This window comes from Camelus dromedarius, chromosome 11, assembly GCF_036321535.1.
Source record: "Camelus dromedarius isolate mCamDro1 chromosome 11, mCamDro1.pat, whole genome shotgun sequence".
NCBI classification, from domain to species: Eukaryota; Metazoa; Chordata; class Mammalia; order Artiodactyla; family Camelidae; genus Camelus; species Camelus dromedarius.
The window spans coordinates 55,579,150-55,591,837 of record NC_087446.1 but is presented as its reverse complement, the minus strand read 5'-3'; the positions used below and the strand labels follow the sequence as shown (position 1 = coordinate 55,591,837).

The 12,688-nt window shown below is 53.4% G+C and overlaps 1 protein-coding gene across 1 annotated transcript; it reads left to right on the top strand.

Moving 5' to 3' along the window:
- Positions 1–201: 201 nt before the first annotated feature.
- On the top strand, positions 202–11,807 carry LOC105094592 (keratin, type II cytoskeletal 5). Its single transcript, XM_010986660.3, has 9 exons — positions 202–681; positions 2,491–2,699; positions 4,998–5,058; positions 5,872–5,967; positions 7,933–8,097; positions 8,913–9,038; positions 9,503–9,723; positions 10,326–10,360; positions 11,608–11,807. Exons 1-9 carry the CDS (start codon positions 202–204, stop codon positions 11,805–11,807), a joined length of 1,593 nt encoding a protein of 530 aa, XP_010984962.1.
- Positions 11,808–12,688: the final 881 nt, after the last annotated feature.

Below are 12,688 nucleotides of genomic sequence, written 5' to 3'. Positions count from 1 at the left end.
ACGATGAGAGGGGCAGGAAAATGGGCTGTGGCCAGACATGCCATTGAGATGAACTCAACAGAGTGGTCTTTGATCTTCTCTGGCCAAGCCCAGTTCTTGGAAGGGATAAAAGTTAAGGAGAGGAGGGGAAAGTGAAACTTTGAAGGCTTCTCATCCTTTTGACATTTTCACTCTTCTAACCCTCTGGCACCAGCGCCCACCATGACTCAACGATCCTCCATCACCATCAAGTCAGGGGGCACTCGGAACTTCAGTGCTTCCTCAGCTAGCCTCCTTCCAGGCTGCCACACCAATTTCAGCTCTGTCTCCATGTCCCAGGGCAGGAAGAGCTTTGGGGGTGGCTTTGGAGGTGGTTTTGGGACCAGGAGCCTCCATAGCCTTGGGGGTAGTAAGAGGATCTCCATCGGTGGGAGCTACCGCTCTGGCCGGGCCAGCTTCGGAGGTGCTGGCTACGGGCTGGGTCTTGGGGGCATAGGGTACAGGGTAGGGGGAGCCAGCAGTGGCTTTGGATTTGGAGGTGGGATGATGTCTGGCGCTGGAGGCATCCAGGAGGTCACTGTCAACCAGAGCCTCCTGACCCCCCTTCACCTGGAGATCGATCCGTCCCTCCAGCGGGTGCGGAAGGAGGAGCGCGAGCAGATCAAGACCCTCAACAACAAGTTCGCCTCCTTCATCGACAAGGTGAGAGGCCAGTGGGGTCCCTACCAGGAAAGCGGCTGGCGCCCAGGGGGATCTCTGCTTTCTGTGTTCCTCTGAAGTCTTGCGGGTTGAGAAGACTGCCGACAGGGTAGAGGACAAAGTGATTTCTTACTTTGTTGAGACGAGAGAACTGTCCATCTCCAGACTCTAGAGCTGTCTGACCCACAGCAAGAACATTGCCCTCTTGATGGATAGTGATCTTGTACTTGGCTTAAAATTAGACAGCGAAAAAGAATCAGTTTGGAAGGCAGGAGATAAAGGAAGGAAAGGTTACAAGTTCAGCTCACAGAAGTGGGCTGGGGTACGTTTTCCTGCCATTTGACAGAGACAAGGCCTGGGCAGTGTCTCTAGTGATTCAGGTATGTCGGGGTGGTTGGCGGGGGCATGCTCAGTCTTTCAGAATTCCTTTTGGTGGGAGGAGAGGTCTCCCTGCTGTTAGTCTGGTGTCCTAGGGATTTTCCCAGTTCCGGCGAAAGAAACAGTCTAATTTACACCACCTCCAGTTCACATCTGAACCGGTTGGTTTTCCCAGGCAAGAACAAATTCAAGGATCCTGGATCATTCAGGCTCCATATCTGGAATCTGGAAGAAATAGCGCTAAACCAAAGAAAAAGAAAAAAAAAAAAAAAAAAGGTCAGGGATGGAGGGCAAATAGCCCCAGGATCCATCCTCAGCTCTCCTGCTAGGAGCATCCCTAAATTCTTGGGCCTCGGTTGGGTTGGACAGATGGACTCTAAGGTCCTCTTGCAGATCTAACAGGACATGAAATGCCTCATCATTTGGACCTAGACCTTTGAAAGTATAAAGTTAACCAAAGGTACTGGTGAGGACTTCATCACTCATGCCCCCCAGTCAACCTGGTGTTTGCACCAACAGTTGTGAGATTTCCAGGAGCCCAGTTCTACGGGGAAGGATGTGGGCCCTGCCTTTCCTGGGTTCATCTGGAGGGGTCCTGGGGAATGAGGGGATGGGGCTGGGGAGGACTTGGAGCCAGGACAAGGAAAGAGGAAGTAGGGAGCAGGGAGTGGGGTGCATTTGTTACAGAACCTCTGCAGGCACACTGCCAAAGTCTTGGAGGCTCTGCTTTTTCGTTCTCTGAGGCTGTGTGTCATTCCAGCTACTCCCAACAGAAGGATTTGTTTAGGCAGAAAGGTTTTGTGTATTCCCAAGTCTACCTCCCGGACTGAGGAGCAAATAAATGCAATTCAAGAAAACCAGATTACTAGCACAGGACCACAGGGCTCTAAGAGAGCTGAGAAAAGAAGGGGCTTGCCCAAGGCCATACAGCAATGAGGGACATGGCTGGGATTGTGCCCAGGCCCCTCAAGACAACTCTAGAGTGACCCATCCCAGCATTCCTGGACTGGTGAGTCCAGATTCTAGATCTGGAAAAATCATGTCAGAAAGAAAATGGATCAAATTTTCTGCCAAGACCCTCCTGCCCATTTAACGGGAAACAAAATCTCAGTAACGTGGTCAAGTATCCTTCCCTTCAGCTACTGCACATCAGCATGGTTTTGTGTATTTAGACAGTTTCCAGCCTCGCTGACCCTACTTCCTGACCCCATCTTCAAACCAAGCCACTGCCTGTCTCCCAGGCTCATTGCACCAACACTGGCTTGGCTTTAAGTTCCAGTCTTCTTCCAGACTCAAGACAAAGAGGAGGAGCCTGACACCTGGACTTTGAGGTCTTGCAGGGCCCCTGCAATGTTGAGGGTCCTGTATCAGAGCCCTCCAGGAGACTGATGCTGCAGGAAAGTGCTAACAGTCTCTTATCTCTGGCTGGGGCAGGTGCGGTTCCTGGAACAGCAGAACAAGGTCCTGGAGACCAAATGGAGCCTGTTGCAGGAACATAAGACCACCAGGGCCAACATCGAGCCCATGTTTGAAGCCTACATCAGCAACCTGAGGCGGCAGCTGGACAGCCTGGGTGGAGAGCGCTTGAGGCTGGAGACGGAGCTGAAGAGCATGCAGGACGTGGTGGAGGACTTCAAGATCAAGTGAGTGGGGGCTCAACCCTGAGGCTCCAGGGGAGGCTCTGCTCTCCGGAAGTGCCTAGTCCAGCGGGAAATAGGGCACATACTTAGGGCACGGAGGTGGAATCAGAAAAAGAACTGGGACCCTGAAGTCAAGAACATTGAGGCTTTGGGAAGGGGCTAGGGTTAGAGATGATAACTAACACGGGCACAAAGGGCATGATACATGCAACGTGGTCAGCTCTGCAGATGAGGAAATGTAAGGCTCTGAGATAGCAAATGACTCATCCAAGTTTATACAAGTAGTTATGAACTCATAGAATCTCATACTCACATTTGTTCGTCTCCTTCCCATTGCTGACTTCACAATGTTCATGCATCCACCACGGCCCTGGCTAAGGTTGGGGAATGAAGAAAAAGGAGGCATATTTGCTGCCTTCTCCCTGGAACTTCACACACACACACACACCACTAAATATAATGGTATGTTTCTACTATAGATACGAGTAATTTCTCATTTATATTGTTTTAATTTATTTCTAATGTTCTTGGTCCAAACAAAATAAGTGACTTGATAAGTTTTGGTTGCTGTTTGTATAATGGAGTAAGAATCCAGGTTTTAGAGTTGTGCTAACGTGATAGCCACTAGCTACTTAAATTTAAACCGAGTAAAGTTATATAAAATTTTAAATTCAGCCTCTTAATGACATTAGCCACATTTCAAGTGCTTAGGCGCCACATGTGACTAGTGGGTCCCATAGTGGATGCAGATACAGAGCATTTCCATCACCACAGACAGTTCTGTCGAACAGCACTATAGAATAGAGCACCAGATTTAGAAACTTGGTTCAACCACTCACTAGCTCAATGACCTAAAGAAAACTAACCTCTCTAAGCGCCAGTGCCTTTGTCTGCTAAAGGGGATATTAATAGTACCCATCTCATAGAGGAACTGAGACTGTTAAATCAAAACTTGCATATAAAGTTCTTGGTAGGCTGCCCACTGTCTGACACATAGTAAGCTGCTGTTAATACGTGTTAGCTGTTTTATTGTATTGATGATTAGGTATATGTGTGTACGGATGCAAACATAGACAAGAGAAGCAGATGGGTAATTTATAACAGCATGCAAAGGTGGGGTAACAGTGATTCAATCCAAGAGGGCTTCCAGGAGGAGGAGGTAAAAGCTCAAGGTTGAGTGGGGGATCTGTCGAAGAGCCCTCTCCTGGTTAATGGACGGCGACGTTCCAATGGCAGGCGTCGAAGAGCCCTGTGCAGGGCCACATGATTCTTGCCCTCTGGCAGAGGGACTATGAACTGGGAAACACAGGACAATTGCATGAAGTCAGGTAAAGAAAAGATGGTCAGATCTAATGAAAAGACAACTCAAGGAAACAATAAGGCGAGCAAGATCAGTTTCCCAGAGCGCTGGGGAGGAGGCACAGTACTGAAGAGTCAGTGAGTCAGTGGCAGAAAGAGGTTTCTTAGATACTTCCGGACAGTAGAGGCAATAAAAAAGCGGGGGAGATTTTGGATGTATAATCGTGTGGGATAGTACTTTGTAGTTTTAAAAAAATAACGAGAAGCCGATTCATAGGTGGGAAAGAGCCTCTGAGAGGTTAAGGGACCTGCCCTGGGTTATTCAGCTAGTAGGTGGAGGAGACAAGCCCAAACCACAGCCGTCTGGAGCTGCCAAGAGGGTGGGATTGGCTGATGCTTAGAAGGCAGGGTTACCTAAAGCAGATGTGAAACTTCCTTCCCAGAGATCAGAGGGTGGGGGACAGTGGGGAGTGGGGTTGCTGCCTAGGGGCAAATTGAAAATGAGGAAACTTGGTGGAGGGGGTAAGTGGGAGGTGTCTTATTAACCTGAAGGCTGCTTCCCAGGCTGCGGGTCAATGGCTGAGAACAGGACAGTGAGGCAATGCGAGGATGCCCCGGGGTGCAGGCGCCAGCCGAGGCCTGGGCCGCCGGCCTTACTGCTCTCTCTTCCCCCTCCCATGGCCCTTGTCTGGCTTGGGGTGAGACCATGGGGTAAGAGGAAGCAGCACAAGCCTTCACGGGACCTCCGTGGAGCAGAGCTGTGAGAAAGCGACCTCACAGGGAATGAGAGGCGGTTCTGTTTTGCTGTTGCTTTGTGTTTGGGTTTTGTTTGCACAGCGTGCATGTTTGATGGATTTGGGATTGGGGGGCCCACGAGAGCTATGCTGTAGCAGCACGTTTTCCAAGTCTTCCCTGGAAACCCACCTACAGCCCCTGCCGTTGGCCCTCACGCCCAGAATCCCCCGCTCCGAACACCCATCCGCTCCTTCATCCTTCCCGCAGGTACGAAGAAGAAATCAACAGGCGCACAGCGGTGGAGAATGAGTTTGTGGTGCTCAAGAAGGTGAGGGGACAGGGATGCTCCCTCCTGACTCTGGGACCCTGGCAGCCCCTTCTGGGAGTGACAGCTGCCACTTAAGCCAGAGGCCCTGTATACATGGCTTCATTTAATTTGCATGATCTTAAAAGCAGGTCTTACTTTAGAAGTGAAAAAACTCAGGCTCAGGGAGGTTAAATCGGTTGCCCAAGGTTACCCAGATCATCAGAAGCGAGTCCAGATCCAGGACACCAAAGTCTGAGCTGTAAATCACTACACCAGTTCTCTCCCCACGTGGGTCTGGTGCAGGGAGAGGCGAAGCAACATGAGCCTTGTGCGGAGCTGAGTCTCCAGGACCTCAGGTCAGGCTTGGGGGACAGGCATGGGACGGGGACCGACTCCAGGAGTTGTGGACCTTCCTGCTCAGTGAGGATGTGCAGAGGGAGGGAGAGAGCCCGCCCCAGAGCTAATCTGGAGGAAGAGGAAAAACAGAGCAGCAGTGTGTGGAGGGGAGGAAGGGGCAGGGTGTGAGGAGGAGGGGAAGCCTCAGGGAGAGGCTGGGAGAGTCAGGAGGCAGCAGAGGACCAGGATGGGTCGTCTTCACCGTGGGAAGGTGACATGTCTTTCCACGTGGTACCAGCTGATAAGCAGGTGGGCATCCCTGAGTGCCCTGGTCCTCACACAGTTCGGACCCCCTGGACGTTTCACTCCATACACAGCCTGGGATAGGGAAACACTCTCATCCCTGGCAACTAAAGTTCTCCAGCCAAACTCACAGACGGAGGGTCTGGCTAGCCAAGGAAGGGTGGGACACAGAGTGACAGCATGTTCTGTGCCCAGGACGTGGATGCCGCCTACATGAGCAAGGTGGAGCTGGAGGCCAAGGTGGAAGCCTTGATGGATGAGATCAACTTTCTGAGGGCGTTCTACGATGCGGTAAGCCATGCCAGGTGTTCCCCCCAGAAGGGCTGGAGGTTGGGGGCCTCAGCTGGGCATAGAGGCCACCAGCCCCTTCCCAGGCCTCCTTTCTACTCCTCACCCAAGTTGGAATTGATGGAGCAGATGCCACTTCCCCTACCAAAGGAGAACATGAGGTTTCCCAGGGCAGCTGGTGGGTCAGGCAAGGCGAGAAATTCAAGCATGTGCTGTGGGTCAGACAAAAGAACTGCCTGCCATTGAATGACGTGCAGTTCCATAGAACTGAGCAACCTGGCACCCGGCCCAGCTCAGATGTATTATCTGCTGCTCTTCCTAGAGTGGAGGCAATTACGCAAATCAAGTGGCAATTGATGAGCCCTTGGGTGCTTCTAGAAGCACCCAAAGCAAGTGCCTGGCTCTCCTGTAGACACGTTTTACTGTGAACCTCTGGACACCCGACACTGCCTGGGGCTGCAGGCACAGCACTGGGCAAACACAGTCAAGGCCCTAAGTTCTGGAAGCTTCCATGACGGGAGGGGAGACAGGTGGTACAGGGAATCAAGTCAGGATACCATTTCAGGCATGATAGGGGCGATGGAGAAAATGCCAACAGGAAGCAGTGGCAGGCAGATGGTGGGTGATAACCTGAAGGAACTGGGGTTCCAGGAATGCCAGGAGGAGGCCCAGGTGGCTGCAGTAGAGATAGTGAGGCGGGAGATGGGATGAGCATGTCGGGGGGGGGGTTGGTGGGGGACAGGATGCACTGTGTGCCACAGGCAAACCTGGTAAGGACAGGTGATCCGCCCTCGGGGTACATGTCCGATGCCCAGCAGAAGTTGGTCATATTCCAGGAGCGGGAACATGGGATCTGCATCTGTAGACAGCTTCAATGATCATCCCACCCACTCGGGGCAAAAAAGACATCATTTTCTCTGCTCATTTACTTCAGTGCCAGGGTGGTGTTGGCTCCCAATTCCAAACAGCAAGCCTGTGGGCTGAGATCTCCCCACCCCACCCGCTGCCAGCTTGGTCAGCTACCAGGAAAAACTACTTCAGAAAAACAAATTGCAACACAGCAACAATAAAATAATAATTTCTTGAAGCAGGAAGTGCATGAACCAATTGTTAATGAGGAAAGGAGAGGGATATTTAGATTTGGGCTTTGGATCAGTGCTTCTCAAATTTTACAGCTCATCAGAATCTTCTAGAAGTCTTGTTAGAACACCAATTCTCAGGAAGTCTAGGGTGGGGCCCAAAATGTTGCATTTCAATCAAGTTCCCAGGTGATGCGGATGTTGCTGCTCTGAGGATCACATTTGGGGAACCACCACCACCCTACATGATCCCGGAAAGTGATCACTGACGAACTAATCGTGGGTTTTCTGTTTCAAAACCCACTTCATGTGTATTTGATGCTCACAGAAATCACGGGAAGCAGCACTCTGACCAGCCCCTCTAGACTCAGAGACGCTAGCCAACCTGCCTGGCAGAGCCAGTCTTTCTGCTGTTTTGAGCTGGTTTCCATTTCCCATCCCCGAGGAGCAGGGAGGAGCAACGTTGGTAAATGGGGCTGGAACACAGCACAGCTTTCTGGCTCTTTCTGACTCAGATTTCTTTCACAAGATGGTTACTTTATTTGGTGAGAAAGGCTGCGTTTTCTCAGAACGTGAGACATTGTGGCACTGACAGGTCGCGGCAAGGTGCACTGAGAATGGGAGTAATTTCTGGAGAAATTCCCTTGGCTGCTTCTCCCTCTGTGCAGATGAGGCGGCAACAGAGGACGGGCGTAAACCCAGTGACCTCCCTGATGTCCTTCCCAGCCCTTTCAGACCTAAGCAGGCTGGCAGGCCGACAGTGCGAGTGGGGCCCTCTATGCCAGAGCCTGGGGGCTGGTCACAGCCTCCCCTCCAACACACACATGCTCACACATGCACACGCACACACACACCCTGCCTCAGCTCTCCCGTCTCGGCCCCCTCGCAGGAGCTGGCTCAACTTCAGGCCCAGATCTCTGAAACCAATGTGGTCCTGTCCATGGACAACAACCGCAAGCTGGACCTGGACAGCATCATCGCTGAGGTCAAGGCCCAGTATGAGGACATCGCCAACCGCAGCCGGGCCGAGGCTGAGTCCTGGTACCAGATCAAGGTGAGACGTCGAGGTCAAATTTGTGAAACAGTCATAAAGAACCGATATTTCAAAGGCAAATTTGAGAAGAGCCTTGTCCTCCCAGTCTGATGGGGTCAAAGGGATCTGAGTTCAGTTCAGGGCTTACCCTCAGTTCTGAGGACTCTTCAGGCAGCACCGTCAGAACCTGGGGGAACAGCCAGACAAAGGCAGGAGGTGGTCAGACCTTCTGCCACAGGGAGGATGGACATAACTCCACTGCCCTGCAGAGGAGAGGTGAGGGACTGCTGGATAGTCCCGGCCACCAGTGCCAGCAGAGCGAGAGAGGGAGGGTGGGAACAAGAGGCAGGTTTAGCCTCCTGAATCCAGAGAGGAGAACCAGCTGGGGCCAAGGGGCTGGGGCAAAGGCTGGCTAGGGGTCACACAAGGAGAGTTTCCAGGTTAGAGCGAACACGCTGAGCTGGGGAGTCCCTGGGGATATGAGATGTGTTGCCAAGGAAAACAAATAGGAAAGAGCTTTAAAATCCGAGAGTGACAGGCACCCTGGCATGATGCTGAATTTGTGAGAGTGAGCTACGTGGTAGTGAAGAAGAGGAATGAAAGATGGGATACAGGAAGAAGGGTCCGGCTGTAGGGTGGAGCCTGCAGATACGGAGAGTGAGGGGCAGCACCAAGAGGCAGTGGGCTGGACTTGATGGAGAGAGCGGGGTGGGGTGCAGGGGTGCACAGGGACATGTGTCTAAGCAGCACATCGGAAGCCTGCTGAGCCCTGGGAAACCCCCACCTCCTCTCCTCTGGCGTGACCATCCCCGCCTCCTGCTTCCCCTTCCCCGCAGTACGAGGAGCTGCAGCGGTCCGCCGGCCGGCACGGGGACGACCTCCGCTCCACCAAGATGGAGATCTCCGAGCTGAACCGGGTGATGCAGAGGCTGCGCTCTGAGATTGACAACGTGAAGAAGCAGGTAGGGCTGAGCTCCCAGCAGCCACCCCATCCTTCCCTGCTTCTAGGCAGACCTGGCCTGGTTTTAACACAGCCCCGGCAGAGAGAAGCCCCGCACCCCCAGCCGAGTGACCGTCCAGGAATGTAAACGTGCAGTCTCCCCACCCACCGGGGACATCAGGACCTTCCTTCTGAGGTCTGTGCAACGTCAGTTCCTCTAGGAAAGGTGCTGTCCTCTGGAGGTGTGCATGGCAAAACTCTGACTTGCTTTACTTACCCACAATCCAGAGAAGTTCAGCAATGAAAGGGACCCCAAACCATTTCTCCATCCCCTCTGATCCTCAGCTTATCCAAGGGAAACAGACATGAATCTTAGCTTTCAAGATGATGGAGCCCCCACCTTCTTGGCATGAAATTTCAGAAAATCCTTCCGTATTTTTAACCTAAAGCCCACATCTGACTGCATTCCCTGTGTCCTCCCGGCAGTGTGCCGTGCTCCAGGCCTCCATCGCCGATGCAGAGCAGCGTGGGGAGCTGGCCCTCAAGGACGCCAAGCACAAGCTGGCCGAGCTGGAGGAGGCCCTGCAGAAGGCCAAGCAGGACATGGCGCGGCAGCTGCGCGAGTACCAGGAGCTGATGAACGTCAAGCTGGCGCTGGACATCGAGATCGCCACCTACCGCAAGCTGCTGGAGGGCGAGGAGTGCCGGTGGGTGACCTCCTCCTATCACGGTTCAGATAGATGCCACCAGAGCACTGGAGCGATGCCACAGAGGCCGAGAGCCCCACGGTGCCAGGCTCCAGATAGAAAGGCCCAGGGCAGAAACACGGTTGAAATGCAGATGCTCCCTGCAGGCAACCTGTGGTTGCAGGCACTCCAATAGCTCCTGGGGCACCCAGGGCAGGGACTAGGGTGAAAGGCTTCAGGGAGAGGTGGCCCTGACTACCTGGAAGGCCATAAGCAGGGCCATTTCTACCCAGGCCTTGTGACAAATGAGGCCACACTCAGAATGAGGTTCAGGGGCTCCATATTTGCCCAGAGATGCCAACCATCTGACGGTCCCTCTAGACCTCGTGAGCATGGGATCCTCTTCCCATTTCTCTATGTATCTTGACCTGATCTCTCTTCTGGATGTCCCCTCCCAGATACACACCAGCTTCCTACAGCTTACGAGATGAATGAAATGCTTGTTAAGCACAGTGCCCGGCACACAGCCAGCCCTCTGTGCTGATAGCTTTAAATACAAAGAACCCAAGGCTCTCTAACTTCTCAGCGAATGAAATGTCTCTTTCTTTCCCCACCTGCAACAGACTCACTGGAGAAGGTGTCGGAACCGTGAATATCTGTGAGTAAATGTCTTGAGATGGCAGGAAAGTGGGCGACAAAATGGAAGCTAAGGGCATCACCAACAAGGATTTGGTGACTAGATTGCGAGCAGGCTGGGGCGAGACATCATTGAGGCCGTTTGGGGGGCTCTGTGGAGACCCCTCTCTCCTTTGGCCCTTCCTCCCAGTGGGCTCGAGAGAGAGTCATGGTGACCCCCCACCCCAGAGGTCCCAGTGACATCATGTGTCCACAGGAACGGACTCCAACCTGGTCTCAGAGGACCCCATTTGTGGGACAGGACTACGCGCAGAGCAGTGGGTCCCCCGCCTGAGTGCCTGATTCCTCAGCTAGTTCCCGCAGGAATTCAAACCTGCAGAGCTAATAAGAGGCTGTTAAACAGCCTAAATCTGAAGACCTGTGTTTAGAATTGAAGCCAATTAATTGAACAAGTAGAGCAGGGAAGCTTGGCCTGAGGTCCCAGGAGGAAAGCCAGGGGGAGTTATCCTGTAGGAGGACCCAGACCAGCAGGCTCAGGTGGCATCTGCGGGGCACTGAGCCCCGGGCTCAGGAAGTGGAGTTCCCTTGGGCGCCATGTGAGTCAGACCACATGAAGGAGGCTGGTAAACCAGGACGGGGGAGGGCTTGAAACCAGTGAATACAGGGAACAACGATGCTGCAACTGGAGAGACAGATACTGAGAAGGGAGGTGGAAGAGGTGTCTTCAGATGTTTGGCAGGCTGCGAAGAGCTGCATCTCGGGGCAGTGAGCTCCGATTCCCTGAGAGGATTTGCAACTAAGCCATTGGCTCTCAGTGATGGAGTAGTGGGGATTCCAACCCAGAGGCAGGTTCACCTGGGTGGCCTTCGGGCCCCTCCCATATGGGGGCCTGTGATCCCCACACAGTTTATGGGGCCTCGCATTCCATCCAGCATTAGAGCCCGGGGTAGAGATGAAGGGCAAACAGCACAGAGACCCAAAGCCCTGGGTTCTGGCAGATGTGACCTTGGCATGCTACTTGTACCTGTGCTTCCTCCCCTATAAAATGGGGGTGATCAGAATAAGGGCGTCCTCTCAGGCCTGCGAAGGAGACCAGTGTGGTCACAGCTGGGAGCGTTCTGACACTTGCCATGGGAGTGTGTACATCGAGGCAGCATGTGACAGGGACAGCGAGGGTCCTCGTGGAGCGCTGTGGGAGGGAGGCGGCCAGGGTAGGAGACCCGAGCTGAGGAGGAGCCTGCCAGTGTGCTCTGTGTCTTCTCTCCACAGCCGTGGTCTCCTCCTCCGGGGGCTCAGGCTACAGCGGGGGCGGCGGCCTCTGCATGACTGGGGGCAGCTACGGCAGTGGCCTCAGCTATGGGGGCAGCGGCGGCAGCTTCAGCTCCACCAGCGGCCGCGGCATGAGCGGCAGCAGCTCCAGCATGCGCATCATCTCCAAGACCTCGTCCACCAAGAGTTACAGGAGCTAAAGGGCCCCCTGCCCCGCTGCCTGACCCCAAGACCCCCTGATTCCCAGCCCTAAAGCCTGCTGCTTTGCTGACCACCCCCTGCACAGAATCAACAGGAGGCACAGGGAGCGGGAAGTGGTCTGTGAGTTCCAAGGCCATCTTGTCCATCCCTCTGCCTCCAGACAAGTCCCCACAAAGGTACCTCATTCACTTTTCAGCCAAGAGCCCTCCAGGGTCCACAAGCATCCATTACAACTGCCATGTGCCCAAGACCGGGGCTGGGACATTCTCTTCAGTAGCCTCCTACTGTCTGACCCAGATCCCCTGCAACCACAGTCCTCCCTGGGGCTGCTTATAATAGACCTTGGTGCCCCCAAAGAAGATGAGTGCAGTCCAGGCCAGTGCTTTCCCACCACACACAGAACATCTGCCCTGCAGGATCCCTTAGACCAGGAAATGTTGCAAACCCTGCCCACATATTCCCTCCTCACCTCTGTCCTCCTTGTCCCCACCAGGCACCCAGCCATATCCCCCAATAACTCCCATCATCAGAATATTTGAATGAGAAATCAACATCCTTCAAAATATTACCAGCTCGATTATTCATAGTAGATCAAAATAATGTTATCAAGAACTCCAAAGTTCTCTGTGGCCCGGAGCTACATTACATGAGAGTTCAAAGTCAAATTCCTTCCACATCTGCTCCATTTAAGTCAATATTAGAATTTCTGTCCCACAGAGAATGTCCTGATGATGAGAGGGAGGGAAGCAGGCTCACGTGAGGCTGCAGGAAACGCCTGCAACCAGGACATCAGGGACCCAGTTAGCCTGTATCAGAACTGCCCTGGGAAATAGTCCTCCCCTGAAGAAGCCCCTGAGCTCAAGAGTTTTCTCTTTCCTTG